This window comes from Carcharodon carcharias, chromosome 4 (genome assembly GCF_017639515.1).
Source record: "Carcharodon carcharias isolate sCarCar2 chromosome 4, sCarCar2.pri, whole genome shotgun sequence".
NCBI lineage: Eukaryota > Metazoa > Chordata > Chondrichthyes > Lamniformes > Lamnidae > Carcharodon > Carcharodon carcharias.
Window position 1 is genome coordinate 38,858,447 of NC_054470.1, and position 21,979 is coordinate 38,880,425.

A 21,979-nucleotide genomic window follows, 5' to 3' on the forward strand; every position below is an offset into this window, starting at 1 on the left:
CCCATAGCCTCTAACTGGATAGCGTCCCCAATCATTGCTTCTTCACACTTGGCCATTTGTAAGCCCCTAAGGGAGCCAAGTTGTGTGGCATTCGTCTTGGTGGGACAAATAAGGTCATTCACATGCTTGCAGAACTGCAACCAGGTTCTCTGGATGACCCCACGCCGCTGACCTCCTCTGTGACTTCCACCCAAGTTGACTTGGTTAGGCATGGTGATCTTCTCCTCCTTTTCCTGGGGAAGAGGATCTCCTGAGCAGCCTGGAGGAGAGCCTGCAGGGAGTCATTCCTGAACTGTGGAGTCACCCAGGATCTTCCTTCTGCCATGTCAACAGGTGCCTCACTCCCTCAGCCTTCGGAATGCCTGTTTCAGTAACCAATGGGTCTTTTCAAACTGGCACAGGACTGTAGGCTGTGTGGATTTGAGGCAGCCTGCACATTCAGGGCAAGATGTGGCTTCAAGGCTGTCTTCAGCTGTATTCCAACAGTGTTGGCAGCCCTTTAAAGATGGTGCTGAACCTCCAGTGGCATCACCTGATGCTGAGGCCATCACTTCACTACTTCTGAGAATGGTCACTGCCTGTATATCTGAAACAACAGTAGTAGGTGCAGTTTTTAAGTGTTACGGAGTTTAGCCCTCACATCTGAACCTCAACAATGAGTTTTGGTAGGCTATAGGGGGAGGCGGTAGCATTGTGGTAATGTCACTGGACTAGTAATGCAGAGGCCCAGCCTGATGCTCTGGAGGAAATGGGTTCAAATTGCACCCCAGCAGCTGGTGGAATTTAAATTCAATGAATACATCTGGCATATAAAGCTAGTCTCAGTAATGGTGACCATGACAACTACCATCGATTGTTGTAAAAACCCATTCGACTCACTAATGCCCTTTAGGGAAGAAAATCTGCCATCTTTACCAGGTTTGGCCTACATGTGACTCCAGACCCACAGCAATGTGAGAGGCTCTTCCACTGCACTCTGCAATGGCTTAGCATGCCATTAATTGGCCACTTAAGAGCCTTAATAGGCTGAAAGGGTAGGTGGGCTGCCTGATACCTTTTCCACATATTGTAACATGGGAGAGAGGTCGGGGTGGGTGGGAAGGATATCCACTTTACTTTACAAGCACCCTCACCACCCCATCCCCCCTCCCCCCACCCCACTTTCAAATATGCTCCATATCTCACATTAGCTATTGCCTTCCACATAGAGCCTGAGGTTGAGAATTCACTCCATGGGTAAATTTGAAAGACACTTCAAAATGAACCATCAACACATTGAGGCACATTCACTGTACAAACAACAACAACAAAAGTTTATATTTATATAGCACCTTTTATGTAATAAATGCCCCAAGGAGCTTTATAAACCAAAATTTGACACTGAGCCACATATGGGGGTATTAGGTCTGATGACCAAAAGCTTGCTCAAAGAGATGGGTTTTAAGGAGTGTCTTAAAGGAAGAAAGTGAGGTACTAAGGCAGAGAGATATAGGGAAGATACTCCAGAGCTTGGGGCCTAGACATCTGAAGGTGTGGCCACCAATGGTGGAGCAATTAAAATCATCGAATGCCAAGGGACTAGAATTAGAGGCACACAGATATCTCAGAATAAGGGAGGGGGTGAGGCCATGAAGTGATTTTAAAACAAGGATGAAGATTTTAAAATCAAGGTGTCACTTGAACAGGAGGAGCTAATGTAGGTCAGCAAGTATAGGGGTGATGGGGAACAGAAATAGGTGTGAGTTAAGACAAGGTGAGCAGTGGTGACTTCAAGTTTGCAGAGGGTAGAAAGCGGGAGACCAGCCAAGACTGCATTGTAATGGTCAATTCTAGAGGTAACAAAGGTACAAATGAGGGTTTCGCAGCAGATAAACTGAGAAGGCGCGAAGTTGGGCAACGTTACAGAGGTGGAAATAGGCAATCTCAATGATAGCCCAAAGATGGATTGAATTTTTGACTGAAACTATTATTCACTGAATTACTAAACACTGTTCAATATAAATCGGAGGGGTTTTGTTTAAACAAAGCATTTTCCAAGTAAATTGTGTCAGGTAAATCATTTACAAATGAAACTTGTAAAATAAAAACTAGTTGTACTAACTTGAGTGTATTTTCCGAAGAATGGGATGAAGTCCAACATACTGTGGCTTAACAGTTGCTTTTAGATACAATAGATGTGGTATTTTGTATGTACAAATCACAACCTTTAACAGCACTCATTACCAATGTTGTGTGTAATGCTACAGAAGACAAATATTATCTCACCACGCCCACTATTACAACAGCAAATTCCAAGCTTCATCGAACAAATTTCTGGTCAAAGTTACAATCTCGCACAGGTACTCCCACAGATTTTCACATATCTTGATGCAAAGGTAACGTATACAACGACACCAGAGCTTTCATTTTATAGAAAAACCGCAAGCACACTGCATTTTTAAAAATCGTCAGATTGTAGTCATTCATGTGACCAAAGTGTAATTGTTATGCCACAAAAAACTATAAATGCTAATTATGGTGTAAGAAGTTAATTTAAATCATTTGATAGTAATTTGTGAGGGCAACACAAAGAGTCTGCAAAGGGATTTAGATAGGTTAATTGAGCGGGCAAAAATGTGGCAGATGGAGTATAATATGGGAAAATGAAAGGTTGTCCACTTTGGTGAGAAGAATAGAAAAGGGGAATATTATTTAAATGGAGGGAGATGCAGGAATGCAGTAGTACAGAGGGGACTGGGTTTCATCATACATGAATCTCAAGAAGTTAGCATGCAGGTACAACAGATAAGAAGGAATTGAATGTTGCTAGGAGGATGGAGTATAAAAGTAGGGAAGCCTTGCTACAACTGTACAGGGCATTAGTGGGACCACATCTGGAGTACTGTATACAGTTTTGGCCTCTTTATTTAAGGAGTGATATACTTGTGTTGTAAGCAGTTCAGAGAAGGTTCACTAGGTTGATTTATGGGGTGAAGGGGTTGGCCTATGAGGAAAGATTGAGCAAGCTGGCATTTTAACATTGAAGTTTAGAATAATGAGAGGTGATCTTAGGGGCTTTGATATGGTAGATGCTGAATATTTTCTCTCATGGGCAGAATCTAGGACTAGGGGGTATAGTTTCAAAAAAAGGGTGCCTTTCATATAATATGGGGAGGGTGAGGAATTTCTGCTCTCAGAAGATTATTAATCTTTAGAATTCATTACCCCAGAAAGCAGTGGAGGTTGGGCTATTGAATATATTCAAAGCTGCACAAGATAGATTTTTGATCCATAAGGGGGTCAGTTATGGGCACAAGCTGGAAAATGGAGTAAAGGCCACAATCAGATCAGCCATAATCTTATTGAATGAAGGAGCAGGCTTGAGGGGCTGAATGGCCTTCTTCTGCTCATGTTCTTCGTTAGGCAGGTTCTGGTAGGGGTGGGGGGGGGGGGGGGGGGGGGGGTGGGGTTGGTGGTGGTGATGGGAGGTGCTGCTGTTGCCCCTGGGGAGCCCCTCCGAGGGCCAAATACCGCCTGAGAAAGAGGGATCCCAACTAAGCCTGCTGGGAGGCAGTCATGATTTGTCTGGCAGTCTCCCCACACAGCAGAGGAGCCCCCAGCAGCTGATAAAATGCCAACAGAGGTGGGAAGAAGCCTTTAATTGGCTACCTAAGCAGCTTCATTGGGCCCTGGGTGAGTGGGCTGTCTGGCACCTTTCCCATCACTGGCAAGGTGGTATGGTGGCAGAAAGACAATGAGAAAGGCACTGCACCTTCCTCTAACATTTCGCCTGCCTTCCCACCTCCCAGCCTGTAGCCAAAGGGCTGGTAAAATTCAGCCGAACCTTTCAGTCAATGAACTTTCATTAGAACAGGTATCACTCTCGAGTTGACAGGCAGGTAGGAGCATCCTGAAGTCCTATGGGAAAGGTTCCTGGCAGTCAAGGGGGTAGAGGGGGGAGGGGGAGGGGGAAGGGGGTGGGGTTAAACAGAAACAAGACAGGATGATACCGAATTCTTCTCCAAGAAATGGTACACAGGGCAGTGGAGGGGGAAGGGAGGAGTCCCAAGGACTTCTTGCAGGCCCTAGGGGCAGCATTCCGGCTCCTCCTGGCCTACAAAGAGTTCTGATGAAAATCATTATCTACTTGGCCTCTACTGGGCAGTCTGCTTCTTCTGCAGTGGTTCAGCTGAAGGGTTCCACACAATGAAGGACTTCCCCTGGTTGGACATTAATAACATATCATGAAACAAATGCCATCATTAGACCACAACTTTGAATTGAATTAGACTTTGAACCATCTGCCTTCTTGGGTGGAAGTAAAAGATCCCATGGTACTATTTCAAAGAAGAGCAAAGAAGTTATCCCTGGTGTCCTGACTAATATTTATCTATCAATCAACTTCACAAAAAAAAGCCAATATTGTCATTATCACACTGGTATTTGTGGGAGTTTGCTGATTGCAATTAGCTGCCACATTTAAAAAGTCCTTCATTGACTGTAAAGCTTAAAAGATTATTGCAGATACTTAAAAGATTATTGACTGTAAAGCACTTTGAGATGTCCAGTGGTCATGAAAAATGCTATATAAATGCCATATTTCTTTCATTTTGGTTATCACAGAAAAATCATCATTAATTTCTCAAAACATTGCTATATGTCACAGTGTACATGTAATAATAATAGAATTTCATACAGTTTGTCACCATAAATCAATAACCTTAATAATAGGCAATGACACTGCTGAGGCTGCTCAGCTATCAGCCCTTTGATTAGCTATCAGCCCTTCGATTATCTGGCAGCTCTTAGGGTTGGGTTGCCATCCTTAATAGGGATGGCAGCCCTGGTAACAGCTGCCGACAAAATGTGGCTCTGGTTCCTGCTGCCGGCTGTAGCAAGGTTGGCCCCCCACTTCTGCCCTGCTGTGGAGTCCTCTGCTGCCGAGGTAAAAGCTAACTGTGTATCTCTCTCCACAATGCTGCCTGACCAGCTAATTGTTTCCAGTGCTTTTGCTTTTATTTTAGACTTCTGGAATCCAAAGCATTACAGTTTGGTTTTAACGGACCTCAAATGGAAGCAATCTGAGAATTCACAGAATCACAGATGCAGAAGAGGCCCTTCGGCCCATCGAGTCTGCACTGACACTTCTCAAAAGCAATTAGGGATGGGCAATAAATGCTGGCCTAGCCAGCGACGCTCACATCCCATGAACAAATCAATTTTAAAATCCCTGAGGTTCAAAATCATATTCCAACACTAAGATGAGGAATTGCTTTTGATGGGCTTCATGATGATTTTGGGGAAATCCTTTGAATTAAACTGGCAATTCTTGAAATATAGCAGTGTCTTTGCAAAAGTGTCTTTGCAAATATATTATATTGGTATTGTTGAAATCTGTAATTTCTTAGTATTATACCAATTTTTAAAAAATCTTCTTTTACATTCTGGGATAGTTATTTGTGTTTCTTTGTAAAGAGAAAGATGAGAACTACATGAATCTGTCTGGCATGGGGCACTTCAAAGGCAATTATCTGACTTCTGTTTAGATAAATTGCTTAACAAATGGTTGGAGACAAAAGGTCAACCCAGGTGATAGAAATTATTAATATTAATCACTAGGTTAGCAATCACTTATACTTCCATCTATGGCCTTTGCAATTGTCACATCGGATGCTTCAAGGAGCAAGACTTGTTTGCTGTGCCCTGAGGGCATCTGAGTTGCTTGCCTGGTACTCAAGATGCTGTCTGTTACTTTGGATAGTTTGATTTGATTGCAGGTTCAAAGTGTTTCACATACATTAGCTTTGATTAATTGTGAATATCTGATTACCTTTCCTTATATTATCCTGGACAGACAGTGCATTTCCTGTGTCTGGGCCATTATACACAGGGAGCTCACAGAAAGTAATGGTAAAACAAAAATGAAGCCTGGAAATCTAAAAGAGAACCAGAAAACACTGGAAATACACAGGAAGTCACACAACTTTGAAAAAGAGAACAGGCAGGTTATGATGTTTTGGGTGTGCAGCCTTCATTTGAATTATACTAATGAGTTGTGTGTGATAATCTCTGTAACTAAAAGCATTTCCCTTCATAATAAGGTCAGAGGTGGGGTGTTTTTTGCCATTTGAAGCTCCTCAGATTACTGAAGCAGAATGTACACAAAATGCCGGATGACATTCAGGCTTGGGCTCATAAGTGGCAAGTGGTATTTGTACCACACAAGTGCCAGGCAATGACCATCTCCAACAAGGCAGAATCTAACCACCTCACCTTTAACATTCAACAGCATTATGATCATTGCATCTCCCAACATCAGCATCCTGGGAGTTACCATTAACCAGAAACTTAACTGGCCAACCACATAAATACTGTGACTACAAGAGGCTGGGTATTCTGTGGTGAATAACTTATCACCTGACTCACCAAAGCCTGTCCATCATCTACAAGGCATATGTTAGGAATGTAATGGAATACTCTCCAATTAGCTGGATGAGTGCAGCTCCAACAACATTCAAGAAGCTCAGAAACATCAGCACAAAGCAGCCCGCTTAATCAGCACACCACCCTATCAACTTAGATATTCACTGCCACCACTGACACATAGGGCAAAATTTTTAGTTCGGCAGGTGGACGTCAACACGCAGTCGCGCGATATTTTGTTCAGCAGCCGTGCCCTTTGACAATTAAAAGGCCTGTTAAGGCCATTAAATTATCAATTAAGTTTAATTTTTTTGCTGCCCAAAAAGGCCAAGCAGCCTTTGCGCTTTTTAAGAACCCCATCCACAGGTGGGATGAGGTTTCCGAAAGCAAATAAAGGTAAAATAAAATTTTTAAAACCTAATTAATAACACGTCCCTGCTCATGTGACAGTCACGTTTCCTTACATTTTTATATTCCTTTTTTTTAAAAAAATAATTCTTCATCTCCCTGAGGCAGCTCTGTGCCCTAAGGAGGTTATGAAGCATGCACTCGCGGGCATGCATGAAGGTCGCGCTCGCCCTCCTTCCTCCTTCCCGCACAAGCATTGCAGAGCGCTGCTGCTCACGTTTCACTCTGGGCGGGCCTTAATTGACCCACCAACGAGAAATCGCCTTCCAGCCCCAATTGTGGGCAGCAGTCGGCTTCCCGACCGCCCCCGCCAAGCTTGCCCGATAAGGGCAAGATTCTGCCCGTAGTGGCAGCAGTGTGTACCATTTACAAGATGAACTGCAGCAACTCGCCAAGCCTCCTTCGACAGCACTTTCAAAACACATGACCTCTAACACCTAGAAGAGCAAGGGCAGCACACACATGGGAATACCGCCACCTGCAAGTACCCTTTCAAGCCACACACCATCCTGACGAACTATTTCACCCTTCCTTTACTGTTGCTGTATCAAAATCCTGGAACCCCCCCTCCCTAACTGCATTACGGCTGGACCTGAACTGCAGTGGTTTAAGAAGGCAGCTCACTTTCTCAAGGGTAATTAGGGATGGGCAATAAATTTTGGCTTTGCCAGTAACACTCACATCCCAAGAACGAATGTATATATTTTTTTTAAAACGGCCCATGGCCAACAATCTGGTTCCACTGGCAATGGACGATCTCTTTATCATTTTCCTTCTGGTCTTGCTCCTGAAGGTACTGACATAAGCTGAAGCTCTTAGTTAAGTGGTCGTTACGCCCCTTTGAGCTGAGTGCTTACAGTATTTTCTATTTTTATTTTCCATTTCCAGCATTCGCAGTATTTTGCTTTAGCTCAATTTTCTAGTCTTTATGACGGCATGAATTCAGCCCGCATTGAGCACGGCGCTGGCACTTTAATTACTTGGGCGACTCATCCCGGCGCAGTGGGGGCAGCAACAAGCTCTCGATGCGAGAAGCGGGAAGGGCGCGTCTCCTCTTGGCCCGCCGGTTGTCGGGCTGGCTCTTTGGTAGAGTGGTGAAGGTGGCGGGAAAGCGGCCGGGAACGGTAACCCCTGGCAACCGAGGGAGTGAGCCGGAGTGGTGGGCCCAGCACAGCCTTCAGCTCGAGTAATAGGGAGCGGGGCTCGGAGAGCGAGCCGTCCAGGTATGTAAGAGACGGAGCCGCTCACTATCCGTATCTGAGCTTCTCTCGGCGGGTGAGCATGAGGTGAAGGCGGCCCCAGGATCCCATCTCCACTATGGCCGAGGAACTGTTCTGTCAAAGCGCCGCCGTCCTCATCAAGTGTAAAGATTGTGAAGACAGGTGAGACCGAGAGAGACTTTTACCCGCATCTGTCAGGGTTTAAGGCCGCAGAGTGACCGATTCTCTTCCCTTTACAATGCTGCGCCTAATTTTAAAGCTGCAGTGGTTTTAATACCATTATTAATGTTTGCTGTTGGACATGATTTGGTTGAGATTTTAAAGTGTTCTTCTCCCGTGCTAACGGCATCCAAGTGCAGGTGCCGCCGGGTTTCAGGCAGTAGTTCCCGGGAGGGTCAATGTCTTTAAGAGAGGAGCCCCACGGAAGTGGCCTCAAGTGTTTATTTGCTCACTGTCCTCTGGGACACACGTTTGGACAGTTCCGTCCTTTTTGTTTTGTTCGATATATCAACCAGTTTTAGGATGGGTTATGTTTCCAATGACTAACGGAAAATGTTTGCATTTATGGATTTATAAACTCTGGTATCCTTGATTAGTTCAGGAAAGAAAATTAGCGTGTAAGAAAATAGCTACGTCGAATAATCAGCCAGATCCTGTTGAAAGTCAAGTCGTTGCATAAAAATGACAAGAAATTTGCCGGTTTTCTTGGGATTATAGTTCAATGCTAGAGGAGTTCAGTAAAAGGACGAAAGCGACTCGATTTCGCTTTCTTGTATTGCGTGACAGATTACTTAGTATGATAATCAGTTGTACAAATGGTTTGTGTTTGATTTGTTTGAATGCCCATATATATGGTTTTGATTCATTCTCACGATCGTTTACACTTTATTGAGTTGTGCCTTATCAATTGAATTTGTTTACCCTTTTTATAGTTTGTAATAGAAAATTTTTGACAGCTGGACAGCCTCTTCTGTCACCTTGTCTAGCCTTGATTTAACTGCAAGTCAGGTAAACTTAATAACCTGATTGTAATACTGTCAGGAAGAATGAATGATTCCCGGGGTCCCTGCTCCCCGTTGTTTAATGGCACACTATTGTAAGGTTGGATTCTTGATCTAAACTCTGCTTGGATTGAATACAAAAATATGGCACTATTGGAAAATGGAGTAAAACATACCATACAATTAATAGGTAGATTGTGGCTTTTGTGATTTGGATCAACACTACCCGTGAATTGTGGTTGAATATTGAAGGAAAACTGGGAAGGAATATAATTCACAGATTGTTCTGCCTGAGTTTTGTGATGTACTGATATCTTTTTACTGTGATGATCTTGCTGCCAAGGAGTGGTTATTGGTTAGCTTGGCAATCTTAAAATTTAATTTATTTATATAGAATCACAAAAGCATAGAATAGTACAACACAAAATGAGGTCATTCGGCCCTCCCATCTGTGCTGGCTCTTTCAAAAGCAATCAAGTTAGTCCCACTCACCAGCTCTTTCCACAGCAATTTTTTTCTTCAGGTGTTTATCCAATTTCCTAGCTTTATACTCCAAGTATTAGAGTGATAACATTCATCCCTCCCTGCTTTCTCATTCTCCAGCACCCCCCTGCTGCCTGTACTGCACTGATTCTTTCTGCCTCCCCCTCTGTTGCTCTCTAATACTGTCTCTTGACCAAAACTACCAAAAAGAGATTTACTGGACATTTAATTTAAAAATTGGCTTCTGTGTTTGCCAACAGTAATTGCATTTCATAGGATTTCACTAATTGTGAAACTTTGTCCTATACAATAAGGTGCTGTGCAAATGCAAATTCTTTCATAGTTGGTCTGATTTGCATCTTTGATTAACAGAAGTGTTATTTATATAACAATCTCAATCTCTTTAAACTGTTTATGGTTCAGACCAAATTACACAGCATTTACGGCACAGAAACAGGCCATTCAACTCTAATGGATTATGCCAGTGTTTATGTCCCCCATTACCCCTCTTCATCTAACCCTAAGGGCCACTCAGCTCCTCATCTCATTACAGCCTTCAAACATGGACAAAAGAGCTGAATCCAAGAGGCAAGGTGAGAATGACAGCCTTTAACATCAAGGCAGTATTTGACTGAGTGTGGCATCAAGGAGCTCTAGCAAAACTGGAGTCAGTGGGAATCAGGAGGAAAACTCTCCACTGGTTGTAGTCATACGTAGCACAAAGGAAGATGGTTGTTGTTATTGGAGGTCAATCATCTCAGTTCCAGGACATGACTCAGGAGTTCCTCGGGGTAGTGTCCTAGGCCCAACCATCTTCAGCTGCTTCATCAATGATCTTCCCTCTATCAGTGTCATAAGTGGGGATGTTCACTGATGATTGCATGTTGTTCAGCACCATTCGCAGCTCCACAGATACAGAAGTAGTCCATGCCCATATGCAGCAAGACCTAGATGACATTCAGGCTTGGGCTGATAAGGGCATATAACATTCATGCCACACAAGTGCCAGGCAGTGGTCATCTCTAACAAGAGAGAATCCAACCATCTCCACTTGACATTCAGTGGCTTTACCATTGCTGAATCCCACACAATCAAGATCCTGGGGGTTACTGTTGACCAGAAACAGAACTGGACCAGTCATATAAATACTGTGGCTACAAAAGCAGGTCAGAGGCTGGGAATTCAGCAGACAGCAACTCACCTCCTGACTCCCCAAAGCTTGTCCACCATCTAAAAGTCACAAGTCAGGCGTGTGGTGGAAATCGGTCCACTTGCCTAGATGAGTGCAGCTCTAACAACACAAGAAGTTCAACGCTATCTAGGACAAAGCAGCCACTTGATTGACACCCCATCTACCGCCATCAACATCCACTGCCTCCACCACCGACACAGTGGCAGCAGTGTGTACCATCTACAAGATGCACTGAAACAACTCACCAGGGGTCCTTCAACAGCACCTCCCAAACCCATGACCTCCAACTCCTAGAAGGGCAAGGGCAGCAGATAATGTGGGAACACCACCACCTGCAAGTTCCAAGCCACACACCATCCTGATTTGGAACTATAACACCATTCCTTCACTATTGCTGGGTCAAGATCCTGGAACTCCATTCCTAACAGCACTGTGAGTGTACCTACATCACATGGACTGCAGCGGTTCAAGAAGGAGGCTCACCACCACCTTCTCGAGGGCAATTGGGATGGGCAGTAAAGGTTCTGGCCTAGCCAGTGATGCCCACATCCCGTGAAAGAATAAAAATAAATAAATCCTTCTATTTCTTCCACCCTCAAGCCTTTACCTAGTTGCCCCTTAAATGCTTAGGACATCAAAGTCCTTGCATTCAGTTTTGATGGGAGTAATGCTATTGGTTTCTTCTCAATTTCATGAATTTTGTTTCATAATTATCTTTGTTCTGATTCAGTTCTGGTCAGCCTCCCTTCCTCCATATTCTATCCTCTGTAAACGTGAGGTCATCCAGAACTTTGCTGCCCAATTCCTTGCTTGTATCAAGTCCTGTTCAGCCATCACTCCTATGCTCGCTGACCTACATTGGCTCCTGGTCAAGCAACCTCTTGATTTTAAAATGTCCTTGTTTTCAAGCCCCTCTATGGCCTCACCCCTCCCTATCCCTGTAATCTCTTGTCCCACAACCTTCCAAGATTTCTTTGTTCCCTTAATATTGGCTCCTTGAGGTCTCTGATTTTAATCGCTCCATCCTTGGTTGCTGTGCCTTCAGCTGCCTAGGCCCTGGGCTTTGGAATTTGTTTTCTCAACCTCTCCACCTCTCTCTTCTCCCTTAGTGACTCTTTAAAATCTACTCCTTTTGATCAAGCTTTTGGCCACTTGCCCTCATATTGTGGATTAGTTTAAAATTTTCCCCTATAATGCTCCTGTGAAGTGCCTTGAGATGTTTTATTACATTAAAGGTGCAATATAAATACAAGTTGCTGTTCTAATATTTCTGCCATTTTATTGTGTGAAATGAACGAGGATTAGCTTATTTGTATGTAGTTGATCCTTTCAGCCTTGATATCCTTGGTCTGGAGGGTGTAATGTTCAGCCTCATCTTAGTGGGCTGTCAATGCTTCATAGAATCAGTATGCTTGAATGGATGAATGAGGGAGGTTGTGGTGTAATGGTATTGTCGCTGGACTAGTAACCCAGAGACCAAGGGTAATGCTCTGGGGACCAGGGTTCGAATCCCACCAGATGGTGAAATTTGAATTCAATAAAAATCTGCTAAAAGGCCTAAAAGGAATGGAACCAGACAGACCACCTGGCATGGACCTATGCACCAGAAACTCAGCCCTGTCGACCCTGCTTACTAACATCTGGGGGCTAGTTGGGAAAGTTGTCTCATGGACTAGTCAAGCAATAGCCCGACATGGTCATACTCACGGAAATATACCTTACACACCATGTCCTAGATACTGCAATCAGCGTCCCTGGGTATGTCCTGTTTCTATGGAAGGACAGAGCCAGCAGAAGTTGCGACACAGTGGTATACAGTTGGGAGGACATTACCCTCGGAGCACACAACATCAGGTCAAACAAGGGTAAGGAAATCTCCTGCTGATTACCATGTACTGTCCCCTCAGCTGATGAATCAGTGCTTCTCCATTTTGAACACCACTTGGAGGAAGCACAGGCAAGGGCATAAAATCCACTCCATTACCAAGAGTGGCTTGGTAGCACCACCACAGGCTGAGCTGGCTGAGCCCTAAAGGACATAGCTGTTAGACTGAGTCTGTGGCAGGTGGTGAGGGAACCAACAAGAGGGAAAAACATGCTTGACCTCATCCTCACCAACCTGCCTGCTGCAGATGTATCTGTCCAGTGACCACTGCACAGTCCTTGTGGAGACATCTTCACATTGAGGATACCCTCCATCGTGTTGTGTGGCACTACCACTGTGCAAAGTGGTATAGATTTTGAGCAGATCTAGCATCTCAAGAGTGGGTGAACATGTGCTGCGGGCCATCAGCAGCAGAATGTACTCAATCACAATCTGTAACCTCATGGCCCGGCATATCCGCCATTCTACCATTACCACCAAGCCAGGAGATCAATTCTGGTTCAATGAAGAGTGCAGGAAGGCATGCCAGGAGCAGCACCAGGCATACCTAAAAATGAGCTGTCAACCTGGTGAGGCTACAACAGAGGACTACTTGCATGCCCAACAGGATATGCAGCAAGTGATAGACGGAGCTAAGCAATTCCACAACCAATGGATCAGATCTAAGCTCTGCAGTCCTGCCACATTCAGTTATGAATGGTTGTGGACAAATAAACAACTCACTGGAGGAGGGGGCTCCACAAATATCTCCATCCTCAATGACGGGGGAGCCCAGCACATCAGTGCAAAAGGTAAGGCTGAAGCATTCGCAGAAATCTTCAGCCAGAAGTGCCAAGTGGATGATCCATCTCAGCCTCCTCCAGCAGTCCCCAGCATCACAGGTATCTTTAGCAAATTTGATTTAATTCACGCGATATCAAGAAGCGGCTGAAGGCACTGGATACTGCAATATTCCCTGATAATATTCCGGCAATAGTACCGAAGACCTGTGCTGCAGAACTTACTGCACCCCTAGCCAAGCTGTTCCAGTGCAGCTGCAACACTGACATCTACCCGGCAATGTGGAAAATTGCCCAGGTATGTCTGTACACACAAAACAGGATAAATTCAACCTGGCCAATTACCATCCCATCATTCCACTCTCGATCATCAGTAAAGTGATGGAAGGGGTCATCAACAGTGCTATCAAGCGGCACTTGCTTAACAATGACCTGCTCACTGATGCTCAGTTTGGGTTCCACCAGGGCCTCAGTTCCTGGCCTCATTACAGCCTTGGTTCAAACATGGACAAAAGCTGAACTCCTGAGGTGAGGTGAGAGTGACTGCCCTAGACATCAAGGCACCATTTCACTGAGTGTGGCATCAAGGCACACTGGCATAACTGGAGTCAATGGGAATCAGGAGGAAAACTTGCCGCTGGCTGGAGTCATACCTAGCACAAAGGAAGATGGTGTGATTGTTGGAGATCAATCATCTCAGTTCCAGGATGTCACTCCAGGAGTTCCTCAGGGTACTGTCCTCAGCCTATTCATCTTCAGCTGCTTCATCAATGACCTTCCTTCCATCATAAGGTCAGAAATGGGGGTGCTCCCTGATGATTGCACATTGTTCAGTACCACTTGTGACCCTTCAGATACTGAACCAGTCCATGACTAAATACAATAAGACCTGGGCAGTATCCAGGCTTGGGCTGACATGTGGCAAGTAACATTCGCACCAAACAAGTGCCAGGCAATGACCATCTCCGCCAGAGAGAATCTAACTGTTGCCCCTTGACATTCAATGGCACTACCATTGCTGAATCCCTCACTATCAACATTCTGGTGTTTACCATTTACTAGAAACTGAACTGGACTAGCCATCTAAGTACTGTGACTACAAGAGCAGGACAGAGGCCAGGAATCCTGCGGTGAATAAGTCTCCCCATAGCCTGTCCACCATCTACAAGGCACAAGTCAGGAGTGTGATGGAATACTCTCCACTTTCTTGGATGAGTGCAATTTCTACAACACTTAAGAAGCTTGACACCATTCAGGACAAAGCAGCCCACTTGATTGGCACCCCTTCCACAAATATTCACTCCCTCTACCACTGACGCACAGTGGCAGCAGTGTTTACCATCTAGAAGATGCACTGCAGGAACTCACTAAGGCTACTTAGACAGCACTTTCCAAAACCACAACCTGTACCATCTCGAAGGACAAGGGCAGCGGATAGATGGGAACACCACCACCTGGAAGTTCCCCTTCAAGCCACTGATCATCCTGACTTGGGAAATATTTTGCTGTCCCTTCACTGTCGCTGGGTCAAAGTGCTGGAATTCCCTCCCTAACCTACACCACATGGACTGCAGTGGTTCAAGAAAGCAGCTCACTACCATCATCTCGAGGGCAATTAGTGATGGGTAATAAATGCTTATCCAGCGAAGCCCACATCCCATGAGTAAATAAAAAAAGACATTACAAAACTTATGATGCACAAATGATCAGACTTAACTTTTGAATTTAGTATGTAGAAAGAAAATGTAATTTATTCACCTGCATTAGTTTTCACGTTTCCCAAAAGTAAACTTATTGTAATAATTAAATACAGAGATAAAAATAAAAAAAACTGTGGATGCTGGAAATCCAAAACAGAAACAGAAATACCTGGAAAAACTCAGCAGGTCTGGCAGCATCGGCGGAGAAGAGCACAGTTGACGTTTTGAGTCCTCATGACCCTTCAACAGAACTAAGTAAAAATAGGAAAGGGGTGAAATATAAGCTGGTTGAGGTGTTGGGGGGGGGGGGGCGTTGTTGGGACAAGCAGCCCGTAATAGGAGGAGATAACCAAAAGATGTCACAGACAAAAGAACAAAGGAATGTGCTAATGGAGGAACAGCACCTCATCTTCCGACTAGGCACTTGACAGCCTTCCGGACTGAATATTAAGTTCAACAGTTTTAGATCTTGAACTCTCTCCTCCATCCCCACCCCCTTTCTGATTTTTCCCCCTCCTTTTTGTTTTTTCCAATTTATATAGATTTTTCTTTTCCCACCTATTTCCATTATTTTTAAGTGTATTTCCACCCATCATTTATCTACACCTTTTATGCCCTTTTAGTCTTATTTCACCCCACCCCCACTAGAGCTATCTATACCTTGCTTGTCCTGCTCTCCACTCTTAATTAGCACATTCCTTTAGATAATATCACCACCTTCAACACCTCTTTGTCCTTTTGTCTATGACATCTTTTGGTTATCTCCTCCTATCACTGGCTGTTTGTCCCAACAACCACCCCCCCCCCAAACCAGCTTATATTTCACCCCTTTCCTATTTTTACTTAGTTCTGTTGAAGGGTCATGAGGACTCAAAACATCAACTGTGCTCTTCTCCGCCAATGCTGCCAGACCTGCTGAGTTTTTCCAGGTATTTCTGTTTCTGTTTTTAATGTAACAATTGTTCTGTTATCTACAGGTGTCCACCCAAACATCCTTCCCCTTTTATATTCTCTACTTTTCCATCCTCCATGCTATGCACCTTTTTTACTTCCCATTTTCTTGCCTTGCCCTTCTCAAAACTGCTTTTTGGGTGTTGGCTGTATGACTTATATCACACCTGAGCTCATTACTCCTCCTCTGATGGAAATGCTCTCTTCCAGCAAGGGTTACTGAATAGTGATCAAAGGCTGGAAAGCCACAGAAGTTAATTTTAATTACCTCTACATGATCGTGAATTTGGGATCTTCCTGGCCTTTATGTTTCAGCTAAATTTTCTGAACTGTTGTATTCTTTATTTTAAGCATGGGGAGCTAGGGGTGAATCTTTTCTCTGTCAGTTCTGTTGTTTCTTTAGTCAGCTGATCAAGAAGTGAGAGGAACCTATATGACATGCCAAGAGACAATAATTAAGATGGGCTGATACAGTGAATCAAGATACAAGCATCTTATAAAGTTTGTGTTACTGTGCATTACTTTATGTTGGCTAGCCTGTTGGAAAGAGAGCTGAACAAAGGTTATGCATTTCGTCACGGAGTGAAAGACTATTCTGGCTTCTACCACATATCTACTCCTGGCTAGTTATGAGATATTGGCAGATATTTGGATTTAAATTGTCATTTGTTCTCTTTGGTTTGTCAGTAGCTTTTACTATTCCATGTCAATCAATCTTAGGGGAAAAAAATAAAGTACGTGAAAATTCAAGTGCCCTATTTGGAAGTAGAAAGCCTTCCTGATGTTTAAAGAATGCTACGGACAATTGCAATTATTGGATTTTTTCAATGCTTGTATGCTTCGGTAATGGAATAGTTATAGTTACCTAAAACACTTGCTTCATTTCACAAACAATGAACATTTATATTTTCAAGGGCTTTGGGTTTTAGCTAATGGTTTAATCCTATCACTTAATTTGATCTCAAAATGTTTTCTGTCAATGGCGTTTGCTTTATATGTTTTTGGTGTCTATTTTGAACATTGGCAAAAATGCATTTGGTGGGAGAGAACTTCAGTGCTATTTTAACAACTAATATGGAAAGTGCACCAAGTGGGAACACAAACTGAAAGTTTATCATGAAGTCAGTCACATATCCATTCAAATTTTAAAGTTTTAAAATTTTATTTCTCAGGTTGCAGTCTTGATATGGATGAGGAAGGCCATGCAGCCTATTCTAGCTCATCATCCAGACAAATGCCTATGGTTTCCTCTGGTGAAATCCAGGGTTTTTTTCTGATTGTAGTGTTTTTATCCGCATTTGCCTGTGCAGAAAGTCCATACATATTCCTTGCTCAGCTGCAGTGGTATACGGGGGTCGGTTAACTCAGTTGGCTGAATGGCTGGTTTGTGATGCCAACAGCGCAAGTTCAATTCCCGTACCAGCTGAGGTCATCCTTCTCAGCCTCGCTTGAGGTGTGGTGACCCTCAAGTTAAATTCTCCACCAGTTGAGAGAGAGCAGCCTATGGTCCTCTGGGACTATGGCAACTTGCAATTTTTTCAGCGGTATACAATCCCCATATGGACCGATTAACTTTTAAAAAGAGATATGGTATTTCTCAATGACTTATGCAATGAGTCACATGACAAAATTTCATGTTTTATGACTTTTGTTGTAACAAACAGAAAATAACTGACTAAACATAATGATCAACTAATTGATTAAACTACAGAAAAGATATTTCTTATTAATTTCTTAACGCAATTGAAAACCCCACACCACGTTGATACGTTATGCCCCACTCTCTGCAGATATGTAGGTAGCCTTATAGATTCAAGTCCAAATTCCTTTTGGAGTTTCAGCAGGCTCCCTTCTCCTTGCCATGTCAGGGGGAGTCTTCCAGTGTCCTCCTTGAAGGTCCCTTCACTCAATCTTCTGAGTATACTCGAACTGCCTTCCAGCCGCAAGGTCCACTTTGGTGACTCCTCGTTTCTTAAATCTCCGAAATCCAGTCAATTCTGTCGTCATCTTTCTGAACAAAATAGACTCTTACAATCATCTTGTTCTAACAGCTGTAGCTTCTCAACCCAGCAGCATATCCCCTCTCTCTCTTTCTCCAGGGTGTCTGAGTCTGACTGATTCTGAGAATCTGGGCAGCTGTCTCCTCCTTTGTGTCCAACCTTGCAAAGAATAAGTTTGAATTTGAATTTTTACTTCCATAACAAGTAGGTCACATGTGCTTGTCTCCAGGCAAACGCAATATGAGATCACATGAGCTTGTACCTGGTAGAATCCTTACCCATCCTTCTCTCCAAGTTATTCCATTTTACATTGAATGAAAGGAGACAGTTTAAAATGTAACCGTCTTATAAAGTCCAGCATTCATAACAATATACATAATGCATTTCATACAAGCAGCTCTAACTTAGCAAGATTGCATACATGCTCAACCCAAACATTACACGGTTTCCAACCATAGCATTTCCTGTTTATTAGAGGATTACCATTCTGTCCACTTTGCATTATCTGAGAATTTTTTTCACTCTTTTTCCAAAAGTTATGGGAGCTTAATTAGTCTCTCAATGTGACTGTCTGAAGCTTTATTTTTTATTTGAATTTTTGGGCTTATCCAGGTGGTCATTCCCTGGATGAATATATCATGTGCTTTAATAGATTGTGTAAAAGATTGACAGTTCAGTTTGGGAATCCATGAATCAGTCCTAGCATTTAAATTGCTGGATTGTGCAAATATCAGTCCTATGGACAGACTCCCTAGCTCTGACTGGTGTTTGGTTCTTGAAAAATTAGTCCCTGTCGAATCAGATGTCTGCTGGCTTCAAAAAATTCCTGGGAAACAGTAATTTTGTGCAGTCTTGGTGGAACAAAGAATAGAGGTGACACAAAGAATAGAGGACTCTATGATTGCCAGAATTTGAAATAGTCCAGATACTGAATGTAGGTGTCAATACAAGAGTTATAGATGCACAGAATAAAGATGAAAGCACTTTTTGCATATATGGCTATTATAGCAGAAGACTGAACTACAACAGCAATAATAGGCATGCGAATCCCAGGAATGCCCAGGGAACACTTAATAAGGTACTTCAGGTGCGACTCGTAGTAGCATTGTGATGAACTGCCCAACTTAGAAAGGCAGAGTCCTTGAAATGAAACATAACTCAGAATTCTGGGGAAGATGATGAACATAATGATGAATGTGAACAAATTATACTGGTCACAAGATGTTTTAGTCCTGAGATGAATATACTTGTCGCAGACTTGTTTAACTGTGCAGTGCTATAGTGCTTGCGCTTTGACAATACTTAGAATATGTTGGCTAAAATGATTGATTCACTACTTAGTGAATCATCGATGCAAGGTTAAAGAATATAAAAGTACTTCTTACTTTAGGTTTGGTAAAAACTTATGCTGCAGAACTAGTCCTGCCCCTAGTACAACAACAACACCGGCACCTACCTGACGGTGGAAAATTGCCCAGTTATGTCCTGTCCACAAAAACCATGACAAATCCAATCTGGGCCAATTAATGTTCTAGAAGTCTACTCTCCATCATCTACAAAGTGATGGAAGGTGTTGTTGACAGTGCTAACAGCAATAACCTGCTCACCTGTGCTCAATCTGGGTTCCACTAGGACTTTCGGCTCCTGACCTCATTACTGCTTTGGTCTAAATATGGGCAAAAGAGCTGAACTCAGTGTGTGAGAGTGACTGCCCTTGATATCAATACAGAATTTGACCGAGTGTGACACCAAGGAGCTTTAGAAAAATTGAAGTCAGTGGGCATCGGGGAAAACTCAGGAAGATGGCTGTGGTTGTTGGAGGCCAATCAGCTCACCCTTGGGACTCAATGCAGGAGTTACTCAGGGTAGGGACCTTGGCCCAGCCGTCTTTGTTTCGTCAATGACCTCCTGTCCATCATACAGTCAGAAGTGGGGATGTTCACTGATGATTGCCATTGTTCAGTACCATTTACGACTCTTCAGATCCTGAAGCAGCATGTGTCCACATGCAGCAAAACCTGGACAACATTCAGTCTTAGGCTGGTAAGTGACAGCTAACACTCTTGCCACACAATTGCCAGGCATGACCATCCCCAACAAGAGAAAATCTAATCATCTCCCCTTGATGTTTAATGGCATTGCTGAATCCTCTTACATCAACTTCCTAGGGGTTACCATTGACCCGGAACTGAACTGGACTAGCCATTTAAATACTGTCGCTATGAGCACAGATCTGAGGCTGGGATTCTGTGGCACGTAACTCCCCAAAGCCAGCCCATCTTCTATAAGGCACAAGTCAGGATTGTCATGGAATACTCTCCACTTATCTGGTTGAGTGATGCTCCAAAAACACTCAAGCTCGATATAATCCAGGCAACACAGCTTGCTTGATTGGCACTCGGTTCACTACCTTAAACATTCACTTCCTCCGCCACTGCTGCACAGTGGCAGCAGTGTGTCCCATGTACAAGATGCACTGTAGCAAATCATCAATGCTCCTTCAACAGCACCTTCCAAACCTGCAACCTCTGTCACCTTGAAGGACAAGTACATGTGAGCACCACCACCTGCAAGTTCCTCTCCGAGCCCCACACCATCCTGATCTGCAACTATATCACCATTCCTTCACTGTTGTTGAGTCAAATTGCTTCACTATTGTTGGGTCAAAATCCTAAAACTCTCTCCATAGCAGCATTGAAGGTGTACCTGCACCAGATTTTATTTTTCTTCTTTTATTCTTCCATGGGATGTGGGAGTCACTGCTTATCCCTAATTGTCTTTGAACTGACTGGCTTTCTAGGCCATTTCAAAGGGCAGTTAAGAGCCAATCACATTGCTGTGGATCTGGAGTTACATGTAGACCAGATCGGGTAAGGATGGCAGATTTCCTTCTGTAAAGGGCCTTATTGACCCAGATGGGTTTTTACGACAATCAACAATAATTTCATGGTCACCATTACTTTGACTAGCTCAGCAGAAAGTTGTTTCAGCAGTGGACTCATTGAAATGACCGGTACAATGTGGCATAACATTTTAGCTCATCAACCAGACTGTAGTTGACAGTCACCTCAGGAATTCACTCCAGATGGTTGGAGGATATAATCCCTATCAATTAGTCTATTGGCAAAAGTCCAACTTGCCTTATGTGCTGTTCCATTGTCCTCCTGCTCCAGAAGGTACTACAATTAGTTCAATTGTTTTTCTGCACATTTGAATTCTTTACATGCAGGGAGTCAGGTTTTCATCAAGGCTGAGGACTCAGAAAATTTGGAGCGCTATGAGGCATAATATAAGACCGTTTGAGACAGAATTTAAAAGATTGGTGTACTATAATAGAGTCATAGACAATGGAAGGGCCTTGTTAAGGTAATAGATCATCATGATGGTAAATCTGTACTTATCAAAAATAGCAGTCAATCTGTTAAAGTTCAATGCTCATGATTAGTTGGAATTAAATACAAAATCTCGGACTCTGCACATTAGAGACTGGAAGTAACCAAGGCATCTTGTACCTCAAGTGCTCATATGTTTTGTGTTGAAGGTCCTGAGGAATACTGTACATCAAGGGCTGGATAGTGGTAATGTAAGTGAGCACAAAGTGGAGCTATCCAAAGGCCGGTGCCCAGAGTGGATACTTGAGGAACATATATTCCAGAGGGGTCTAGTGAATGGATGAATGCAACAATTATGGAACATGGAGGAATAGCTACTAACAAGTTTAAATATTGTTTGAATGTTCGGAATGATAGCCAAGAAGCAAGATTCATGGACAAGTAGAAGGACTGAAAGAGCGGAGAGTTAAAGAAGCACAGTGAAAGTCATGATTTTTAGCCCAGAAGTGATTCTTGTGTCAAGAAACTATCATGTACTGGAGAAAGATTGTTCAGTAGTGCAGGAGGATGCTGTCATAGTGTAGTCCCTCAAATAGAGGTCGTAGCTTGAACAAATTACACAATGG

General features: G+C 43.4%; 1 protein-coding gene across 3 annotated transcripts in view; it reads left to right on the forward strand.

Moving 5' to 3' along the window:
- The first annotated feature begins 7,893 nt into the window (after positions 1–7,893).
- LOC121277440 (spindle assembly abnormal protein 6 homolog) overlaps positions 7,894–21,979 on the forward strand; it is an 86,743-nt gene continuing 72,657 nt past the window's right edge. For all 3 annotated transcript variants that reach the window (XM_041186911.1, XM_041186910.1, XM_041186912.1), the window contains exon 1: positions 7,894–8,192. In XM_041186911.1, the coding sequence (XP_041042845.1) occupies positions 8,128–8,192 (65 nt within the window). In that variant the 5' untranslated portion in view covers positions 7,894–8,127. The remainder of the gene's footprint in view (positions 8,193–21,979) is intronic.